Source organism: Stigmatopora argus, chromosome 12 (genome assembly GCF_051989625.1).
Source record: "Stigmatopora argus isolate UIUO_Sarg chromosome 12, RoL_Sarg_1.0, whole genome shotgun sequence".
Taxonomy (NCBI): Eukaryota; Metazoa; Chordata; class Actinopteri; order Syngnathiformes; family Syngnathidae; genus Stigmatopora; species Stigmatopora argus.
The window spans coordinates 12712057-12722870 of record NC_135398.1 but is presented as its reverse complement, the minus strand read 5'-3'; the positions used below and the strand labels follow the sequence as shown (position 1 = coordinate 12722870).

The 10814-nt window shown below is 40.6% G+C and overlaps 1 protein-coding gene and 1 long non-coding RNA gene across 2 annotated transcripts in view; one reads left to right on the top strand and one right to left on the bottom strand.

Moving 5' to 3' along the window:
- The first annotated feature begins 1194 nt into the window (after nt 1–1194).
- Nucleotides 1195–10718, top strand: LOC144085738 (uncharacterized). Its single transcript, XR_013304226.1, has 4 exons — nt 1195–1950; nt 2144–2244; nt 10116–10392; nt 10579–10718. It is a non-coding gene; the product is annotated as an uncharacterized LOC144085738 (long non-coding RNA).
- Nucleotides 2931–10814, bottom strand: part of cntnap2b (contactin associated protein 2b) — a 30221-nt gene continuing 22337 nt past the window's right edge. The window contains exons 17-25 of the mRNA XM_077615329.1: nt 10533–10703; nt 10112–10330; nt 8593–8829; nt 8277–8510; nt 7793–7926; nt 7536–7629; nt 6340–6567; nt 6176–6250; nt 2931–5192 (exon numbers count right to left, since the gene is read on the bottom strand). Of these exons, the coding sequence (XP_077471455.1) occupies nt 4993–5192; nt 6176–6250; nt 6340–6567; nt 7536–7629; nt 7793–7926; nt 8277–8510; nt 8593–8829; nt 10112–10330; nt 10533–10703 (1592 nt within the window). The 3' untranslated portion in view covers nt 2931–4992. The remainder of the gene's footprint in view (nt 5193–6175; nt 6251–6339; nt 6568–7535; nt 7630–7792; nt 7927–8276; nt 8511–8592; nt 8830–10111; nt 10331–10532; nt 10704–10814) is intronic.

Sequence of the window (10814 nt, the reverse complement as noted above, 5' to 3'; positions counted from 1 at the left end):
TATTTAAAAAAACAACAACTAAATAACTAAATCATGTTTTGTCCTTAAAACATTCAAATTTAGTTTCAATTCTGGCTGAACTGAGCAAGAAAAGTCATGGCTTTCGAGTGATGAAACCTGAATTTTGTAAGCAAAGAAATAAAATCAGTGCAGTTAATTCATTTAAAAGACACTTTGTTGTGTACGCTCAAACTAAAAAAGCATTACGTTTGCTTTACACATGCGTTCTAAAGTTTCTATCTTGCATATCAACGAAACATGAGTAGGACATTAAAAATGCTACGAATGTGCGGGGTTACTACTAGTTGGCACCAGTGGTGGACTGTCAGGGCCTCCAAGGCCTTCTCTGCTGGCCTAAAAAAAAAATCAGAATCAAATCTGGCCCGCCGCATCATTTTGTGTGGCCTGGGAAAGTAAATCATGAGTTTTGTTTCTGTTTTAGAATCAAATTAAAATAAGAGTATAGATTTATATTAAATTTCGTGATTTTCCCCCTTTTGAATCAATAATTTTAATTTTTTAATACATTTATTGTGTTTTTAGTTCAAAAATCATTTTGTAAAATCTAAAAATATATTTAAAAAAAAGCTAAAATAAACATTGTTTTAGATCTATAAAAAACTGAATATTCAGGACTTTTAATACAGTTATTTTAATCCATTTATTAAAAAAATATAAATATCTAAAATGGGCCGGCCCACATGAAATCGAGTTGACGTTAACGCGGCCCGCGAACAAACCCGAGTCTGACACCCTTGCATTAACCAATCAGATTTCGAGTTGGCGGCATCACGCTTTCTCGCAGGCGTAGGGTTACGTCATCGCTTTCACAAACTATGATTGGCTAGTGATAGAGTGGGCTAGCCAGAGCTACCAAACGCTATCTGTGGCGACCCCCACAAGCAGGTACACGTATTCCTAAATAATATTTCAATTGTATGAGGTTACTGGTGATGCTTTTTGTATGTGTCGCAGCTGTACCCGCAGTAAACGTTTTATAGCCATAAAATAGTTACTGAGGGTTGGATTGATTCAGACGTAGCAATAATGAAGGCGTACATGTGAAATGCACAAAAATACATTGTTTTCATTATTACGTGTATTAGTCTATTACACGTTGAAGACTAACATATTTTAACCATATAATCTAATGAAGACTATGACATATTTTACTCCTATATTTTATTACAGCTACTTCATCTTTATATATTATTATTGTATGATTAAACAATTGTTTTTAACTCGATTACAACGCAAACGGAAGGTTCTCCTGTTAATGCTTGTACAATAAACAAAAGCTCTCTGTCCAAAATCCTTGTGAGTGAATTACAGCCAGCAGAGATAGGGAGGCGAGCGGAGAGGAGCCTCAAGGCCGAGCCGAGCGGAGATGAGCCTCAAGGCCAGCCGAGCGGAGCGGAGGGAGATAAGGAACAATGCACAGCTGAAAATCCAAAAGAGGTACCCTTCAAGACAGTTGTCAGCGAATGAATATTCATTTTTGTTATACTATAACTGGGCAAACGCGGGTTTGGACTTCTGTCTCTTTAATCCTCCACTGATGCACGGCGACGCTCAGCTGGTTTATGTTCGGGAAAAGGGGCCCGGAGCTCTGTAAGGATCAATATTAGGAATAAATCATCTGTGGAGTAACTCGCAAACCCTGGTCTCTTCCTTCAATGCTGAACACGCACAGTTGTTAGACGGGATCAGACTGAGTTAAGGAATTAGGGATAGGTGCTAAAACTGTACGTCTAACAACGTTATTATGAAAACAATGTATTTTTGTGTGTCTATTTTTAATTGGCGTTATGGTGGTCAGAGTTCAAATCGCCTTCAAAATGGCGGATGAGCCAGGAGTCCGTACGGGAGTGGACTGCAGAGCAGCTCAGAAGTGACGATTTACCGAAGAAAGACCTGATAAAGTTCTCGCAGGACAATGCAGCACATTCGGTACGTTGTCATTTGGGGATTTCTAAGCCCCAGTTTTCATTTTAAGAGTGCTTTTTGACGCAAGCGTGCTTCCATCTCTTGCTGTAGCCCCTACGTGAATGGGGACCGAAAAATGTTTGCTAACAAATTGGCTACATTGTGTTACCGCTAGCTCTTTATGTTTAAAAAGAAATCATTTCATTGTGTGTTTCAGTTCCTCAACGAGCACAGACTGCTGGGACACATTAAGAATGTGGCCAAAACGGCCTAAAAGGAGCAGCTTGTCGTCACCATAACGAGCTGTTTGTCAGCAAAGTGAGTCATTTTTTAAAATACTAGTTTCTATTTTCTCTGTCCATTTAATCATTAAATCTCAGGTAAAGTGTGGCCACTTAATGGTGTAGTGGCTCTGTTACCTGCCTGCCATGTGGGCAGACAGGGTTCAAATCCTAGTTGGTAATCATTTTCCCTTAAATAAAAACAACGATGTGTAGTCAAGACTTTCCAAAAATGACAAAGTTAAGTGTGGCCACTTCATGGTGCAGAGGTTTCTTCACCTGACTGCCATGTGGGCAGTTGTGGTTCGAATCCCAGTTGGGAATTATTTTTCCCTTAAATAGAAACAACCTTGTGTAGTCAAGCCTTTCCAACAGTGGCGGGCCGTCGGGGCCTTCAAGGCCTTCTCTGCTGGCCTAAGAAATATCTGAATCATATTATATTTTGTCCATCAATACTTATTATTCCAAATGGTCTGTTAGCTTCCTTTCATTGCTTTTCCCCCTGGTTGCAATGCTTCCAGATGTGTGTTTTCATATTGAAGCATTTAACCAATCACAAATTTTTCCCAATTGGGATTCGAACCCCAACTGCCCACATGGCAGTCAGGTGAACGAACCTCTACGCCACAAATTGGCCACACTTTACTTTGTCATTATTGGAAGGTCTTGACTACAAATATATAGAAACAACTTAAGGAAGATGTTGCCCGACCGGGTTTTGAACCCCACCTGCCCACATGGCAGTCAGGTGAGTGAACCACTACACCACGAATTGGCCACACTTTACTTTGTCATTTTTGGATGGTTAAGTCTGTGTGAGCACAAAATGGCTCTTCTCGTAATGTTAGGTGGTTGAAGTAAGATTGTGAGGGTGAAAAAAGTCGTAATATTACGATATTTAAATCATTTTCCTGGTTTTACGGTACGTGACCGGAAGTGGTTTGGTTTCAGTGGCATCAACTTTTGCCGACGTAGTGTTTCTGAGCACATGACCTTTGCGTAACACTGGGAGAAAAAGTCAAAAATTAAAATAAGGTTTAAAAACGTTGCATTAATTATTTTAACATCAGTGAAACTGAAAGCTGTTCGGGGTCTGCGGAAGTCAACTTTGATGACGTCAGATCGGTGTGAAAAAAAAAGATTTAGGAATAATTTTGGTGGGATTATTTAATTACTGATAATAAAACTTTTAATGAGAACGACTCTATAATGTTAATATAGGTGACATAGTTTTACATTAATATAAATAATAATAATAAAACAAAAAATAATAATAAAATGTAAACATCATGAAAAAATATAAATAATACATAATAAATAAATAAATAATATTAAGAACATTCTCAGCTAGTGGTGTGCCTTGAGATTTTTTTCAAAACAAAAAGTGTGCCGCAGCTCAAAAAATGTTGAGAAACACTGCTCAAATGCACCTTTAAACTCAGAGGGATGCTATAGTTCATTCATTCATTTTCTGAACCGCTTTACCCTCACTAGGATCGCGGGGGGTGCTGGAGCCTATCCCAGCTGACTTCAGGCCAGAGGCAGGGGGCATCCTGAATTGGTGGCCAGCCAATCGCAGGGCACAAGGAGACATGCAACAACTCACGCTCACACTCATACCTAGGGCCAATTTAGTGTCCAATCAGCCTACCATGCATGTCTTTAGAATGTGGGAGGAAACCGGAGCATCTGGAGAAAACCCACGCAGGCCTCGGGAGAACATGCAAATTCCACACATTTGGACCGAGGTGGATTTGTACCCCGGTCCACCACTGTGAGGACAATGCGCTAACCACTCAACCGCCGGGCCGGCCAGGTTATTATTGATGCTTTTTTTAATGTGTCGCAGCTGTAGCAGCAGTAAAGGTTTTATAGCCATAAAATAGTTATTGAGGGTTGGATTGATTCAGACGTAGCACTCCTGAAGGCCTAGGTGTGAAATGCACAGCCTGCCACTGGTTGGCACAAAACAGCAGCTTACAGTATTGATTTTGTTACCGCTGTCATCTTTCCCTGATCGTTCTCATTTTAAGAAATCAAATACAGTAAAAATACACTATAAAGTATAACTTAAATATGAATAAATTAAGATATTACCCATACAAATCTCTTCATTCACACATTCTGTCGTTGCATTTAAAGTAAAAGAAGGGTTTAGACCTCCCTCTATGTGATGTGTGTACAGCACGGGTGTCCAAACTTTTTTCTCAGAGCCCTGCAAAAAATAAAAATAAAAAAGTTAAAACATCCAAGGGCCAGCTTGAAATTTCCCCTCTTTTGTTTGGTAAATAGACGATTGGGAGTGAAAGAATCAGGTTTAAAATGGTATTTTAAGCCTTAACTCATCGGCTGCCATTGATGGAGGCCTAATCCACTTAAATTGGGAGGACGGCAGCGATCGTTTTATCGTACATTCTACAACGTTTTCTGAAATTTGTTTCAACATGCTGTCAGGTTTTGAGCCGCTCAGCTAATGGGAAAGCGCTAATTAGATGACTAGCTCCATAAAGACGCAAAGTGCAATGTAGACTGGAATTAAGCTTCTTGTGCAGGCCGTAGTCAATGACATTTTTATCATTTGCTGCGGGCCAATAAAAACTGGGTGGCGGGCCAGAAGCGGGCTGAGGGTCATAGTTTGGACACCCCTGGTGCATAGGATGTGTTGATGTCCATAAACTTTTCATACAAATGCTGCAAAACAAGTCCTCCTGGTTCAACTATTTCTCACTATGCCTCAGAACTACATACATCCTACAATCTTGAGTCCGTTAAGTTGCCGGAGAGCTCAGATGAACCACTCCTTTTTGCTCTCTTCAATGGTTTCAGTGAAGGCGGGGTCATTGACGATGATGGCCGCGTCGGCGCAGTCTGCCGACTCAGCCCCCTTGGCTTCGTTGGTGTGATAAGAGCCTTTGTGCCGAAACATGTGGCGGATGACAAACACCATGATGCACAACACGGTGAAGATGACCACGGCGATGATGCCTGAAAGGACAAAAATTGAAAGAAAACCTCCTAGTCACTGAACCCTGGGTTGAACACATACAAATCATAGTGCGACTTCACTTCCTGGTGTGCCGCACCCTTGCAAATGTCTCTCCCTGCTCTTGCTAATGCTCCTCAATACACCTTTCACTTACCATATTTATTCGAGCATAACGTGCAAATATTTGTACCAAAATACTGAAGCAGAGTTCGGTTGCACGTTACAAACGAATCCCGGTGAAACACTGCCGTCCGCCATTGAAAAAGACTTTGAAAAATCGTAAATATTATGATGATGAATTAGACTTTCAAGGATTTAAAAGGGTGAATTCCATTTGAGAATTGTGTTCATACCAGTAGTTTGTTTTACTAGGTTTCCGTACCATATGTTGTAACTATGTAAATGTTTTGTCATGGCGACATGTCTTCAGCATTTGCCTGTTACCAGTACTTGTGCAATCCTTGATGTGAGCTGAGAAAAAGTGAAGAAAAAAAAATGTATACCAATTTTGAGTCACAAATTAAGGGTGCGCGTTATTCACGTGTGCGCATTATACTCGAATAAATATGGTATATATTTTTTAGCCTGTCTCCAAACCTTGCGAAATATTAAATAATAGGAATAGGATTACTTTTCAACTGTTGATATGAATAATCACTGTTCAGTCCATGAATTCTGTTACAGTTTGGCGAGAAGACACTTCTGTCTCTAAGGTTTTTTGATTTGTAATTATGGTGGTGCCTAGAGGCAGGAGTTCAATTTTGTGACCGTAATACATGTATCGGACTAGATCTAATTTGTCTATTTAAATTTGAACTCTGGAAAAAACTTCTAAATGACCGTTCGTATCTGAAAAACATATAAGATGCCATACTTGTAGCGCACATCACCTCTGAATCATTGTTCTATATGTGTGATGTCTTAGCTCTCAAGTTCGGTTCCTCACATCCGAACTCGATTTGCGCAATTTGAAAAAAATTACCTCCTACGAAAGCAGAGTTGCGATTGACGCCCTTACTGCTGGCCGATTCTTCGCTGTAAGGGAAAACAGCTCCAACTGTGGGCAAAGTGAACACAGACGTATTCAAAGTGGATTACACAGCAAGCCTTCTGCGTTTCCTCGTAAGTGTAGGTCCATGTGCCTACCAGTTTCTACGTGCCAGGGATCGTTCACCACCAACGGGGAGATGGTCAGGGGGGAGGCTCCGCAATTGGACGGGACCAGAATCCCATGTGTGCTGACGGGCGCGGCCTGGCTGGATCGCAGGGCGGCTTTGAGTGGTGCCAAGCTGTTCAGCTGAACTCTTGACAGGCAGCCCACGAATCCTGGCGTGTTGTAGCGCTCAATCAAGATGGGGTCAATCTGTCCTGTTTCTAGAAGCAGAATACAAATCATTGCAAAAGTTAGCCTAGCACTGGACATTAATGTTCGTATGACCTCAAGTCTTCCTATTCACCCACTTCTACCCAAATTCTGTTCAGAGTTTTATGGCATATTGCATTAGTTGACAGGAAGCATTTAGAAGTAATTAAAAAAAAATCAAAACCATTGTCTAAGGCAGGGGTGTCACTCGGGTTGGTTCGCGGGCCGCGTTAACGTCAGCTCGATTTCATGTGGGCCGGACCATTTTAGATAAACTTAGATAGACTTTTTATAAATGGATTAAAGGAACTGGATTAAAAGCCCTGAATATTCAGTTTTTATAGATCTAAAACAATGTTTATTTTAGCTTTTTTATATATATTTTTAGATTTTACAAAATGATTTTTGAACTAAAAACACAGAAAAAAATTGATTAAAAAATTACAATTATTGATTTAAAAGGGGGAAAATCAGGAAATTTAATATACATCTATACTCTTCATTTTAATTTGATTCTAAAACAGAAAGTCGGCACTCATGATTTACTTTCCCGGGCCACACAAAATGATGCGGCGGGCTAGATTTGGCCCCCGGGCCGCCACTTTGACACGTGGTCTAAGGTGTCTACTTTGATATAATTAAGAAATAGTTTCTTAAGTAACTGTCTGAATTTCTATTTTGAGTTCAAAATGATGTGATACTTTGGCAACAATTGAGGGGTAAGGTTTTTAGAAATAAAGATGTACTAAAATGCAAATTCTTGGAAGAAAAAAACATAACATAAATTAAATGGCAGCCTCGTGACTGATCACATTACAACATTCTATTTCATCCGTATCATTAAATTGAAAAAGACCAAAATCTAAAATGCACTTTTAGGCACATTACCGTTTAAGGACACATAACATAAATTCAATGGCAGCCTCGTGACTGAGCATGACCAACCGGCACACACAATGATATTCATCTATGTGCTTACCAAAAACCTTTCCCAGAAACAGACTTTTGATCATGTTGAATTCTGTGTCTGAGGCCTCAGGCAATATGTAAGTGGACACCGGGTAGTGGTCCAGCTGGGAAATTGAAAAAGTGAAAGAAAGACGTGGGGTGTTGAGAATTGCCGTGTTCTCGTATTGTAATGTGATTGGCCAACAAAACAAATATGATACGAAAAACATACATGAAAAAAAAGAATTAAGTTCCATTGTAAGAGGCCAAATAATGTAGTGCTCTGACCTGTAGTCGTATCTCTCGTAAGTTTCGGGTTATGTTAACAGAGTGAGGTTGGCCGTTGGCCATGTTACGATGATTAATATCTATAGTAAAAGGTTCAGGTAGTCGTCCCAGTCTGTAACGGATCTGGAGCGTACCTGGAAACAAAAAAACATACAGCACACTTTTTTTTAAACAAAGGATTCTACCAATGAAATAGCACGAATTGACAATTTGATATTTTCAGGTTACGTACACAATGATGTGCAACAATTTAAGAATGTCATCATTTGTTGCTCAGTATTTTCTGGACTATCAATAATAGTTTTTCATAGTTTGGCTGGGCCTGTCTTATACTCAGATGAGAACTTAATCAAATTTGCAGAGTGACAGTGTAATTACAACACATTTTATCTAATGGCAACATTTCTTTTTAAATGGTAGGCCTTAGAACAAGGATGAAAAAACAAAAACATAGGATTGTGAAACAATCAAATGAGGACCTCACCGTTAGGCCGAAGCACCACAGCCAGGTAGTCCTGAGTCCTGGAGCTGATATATACCAGGATGCTCGGAGCGCTGGAAGTGCTGAAGCTGAAAATAAGCTGCTCGTGTGTCAAGTTGGCCTCAACAGGAACGGCAACGCCCGCAAATCTTTTCCCCTCCTGAAGCACAGAGGGGGCTGCCTCGGGCAAGAAGTCGTAGCGAACAAGTGTCCCCGTTTCAAAGTAGGCGCCCACATCTATCGCGGACATACAGCAGTGGATCATAGAGGTCAGTCTTTTCATTTCTGATCCCTGCTACGTCATTTGTGTGAACCTTACCTTCAGTGCAAAAGGGTCCATCGAATGCAGTGAGCGAACAATCACAGGCGTATCTGTTGTAATGCTCCACACACTTGCCTCCGTTCTTGCAGTGCATGCCAAAGCTGTTACAGTGACCCTGGCAACCTGGACTTAGCCCTGGAGTCATTTTGGCCTTCTCATCCAGGTCGAAGGTGAATCCATTTACCTTCAGAGCTCGCATGCAGCCCAGGAAACCCCTTTGACCCCCGGAGGCACCTGGAAAAGATATCATTCGAATAGAATCTGTCACCCAACAGTAAACTGACGTGAATAATCAGCAAAAAAAATTGAAAAATACAGTTAAATCCCAGTACTATGCCACTCTCGCTACTATGCCACTTTTGCTCAGTCCCGCAATACAATTCAATACAAAATAAATGTACTATGCCACCCCTAATCTCGCTACTACGTTACTATTTTGTGTGTGTTGTACTTTCTAATTCATTTATTTTTAAAATTTAGCCCGCAATGTCAGCTCAGAAACGCAAGAGAACCGACTTTACACTGCAGGAGAAGAAGGAGATAATCAATGAAGGAGTCGAATCAGTCCAAGCTAGCCAGGGAGATAAGCAAGAAATGGGGCGTCGAAGTTAAGAGAACCAATCCAAGCTGGAGTTCTATCAAAGCGCATGAAGCTGACGCAGGCTCCAAGACCCAAAGCTCGATGAGGGGGTGCTCATGTGGCTGAAGTAAGCAAGAGGACAGAGTCTGCCTGTCAGCGGCAATCTCATCAAGGTGAAGGCGATGAAACTGGCCAAGCTGATGCAAATCCCGGACTACAGTTAGACAATGAGATGCTGAAGATCCACCGAAAGATGCGCCAGCGACAATTTTTGAGAGCTTTGGACTGAGCTGATGGATAACATGAGACAATATAGCCATTTTTTAACAATAAAACCGTTTTTAAAAACTCTTGTTACTATGCCACTTTTGCTCGGTGCCAACGGGTGGCATAGTAATGAGATTTGACGGTATTGTACTAATATATTAGGGCCCATAGGGTAATATACTAGTACTTCTTTTGCTCTAATTGTTGTCATGACTATCTAATTTGTTACATATTCAAAATCTCTTCCAAGTTTTGACTAGGGATGTCCCAATGCAGACTTTTTTTCACCTCCAATTCGATCTCAAGTTTTGCCGATACCAATCTTTTGCCGGTACAACCAGGAAGTGAAGTCGCATTATGGTTTTTATACCAGTAAAGATAATACAAAAATAATGTAACCAGTAAATGGCAAATCATATTTTCCCTATTAAAGTGAGCCCTTCTGGTATCTCCTCAGGAAATTAAGTATTCTCTGTTTACAAGTATTACGTGGTACTTTGTTAATATTATTAGTTCATAAGGAGAAGTAGTGTGATTGTGAGCATGAGTGGGTTGTCTGTCATGGTGACCACGGGTAACGGGGAATCGGGGTTCAATAGACATAGACAAACTTAAAAAATGTATAAGTGACAATATTTCATAAACTGATTGCATGCACTTATTTGTTACCAAGGTATAGGTCGCTGTAGAACTCCAGTTTCATGTGTCCCTGTGGAGGTGTGAGTCTGGCATCCCTGTGGTGTCCATCGAGTTGCAGCACCGCCTCCTTGACGTTCTTCTCAGCCTCCACACGATGCCACTGGTCATCATTTAAGGGCACCGGAGAACGCACTATAAGCTCCATTTTCTCACTTCCCACGTCAAAGGAGAAAGAAACCGAGTAGTCGTCTGAAACATCACCACAACAGTCAAACAGTGAAATTCTGAACGTCATGATGACACGATCACACGTAAGCACCCGTCATTTACTTTTCATTCTTTTTTTTTACTTGCAGAGAAAGATTTCAAGAGAAAAATACCTATGTAAAACTACTGTGGATTACTCTAGTGTGTTGTCCGTTCCAAGAAATGCTCAAATGCAAAGAGACACCTTTTAGTTCAATGTGAAGGAAGTCCGATGTTCCTGAATTTTTCAGAAACACCCCATGACTGGAGGAGGTCTTAAAGTAGAAGGAGATGTCAGTACTGGTTTCTCCTCTGAAGGAAGAGAAATGAAGGGAAGCTGCTGGACTGGTGAAGGATGCAGCATTCCAGTATTTTCCTGACAGCAACAACAGCAGATGGAGAAATGCAATGATTGGAATGTTGTTGTTTTTATTTTATTTAATTTTTTTAATCATAATTCTGACAGAGGGCATCCCGCTGGGTTGTT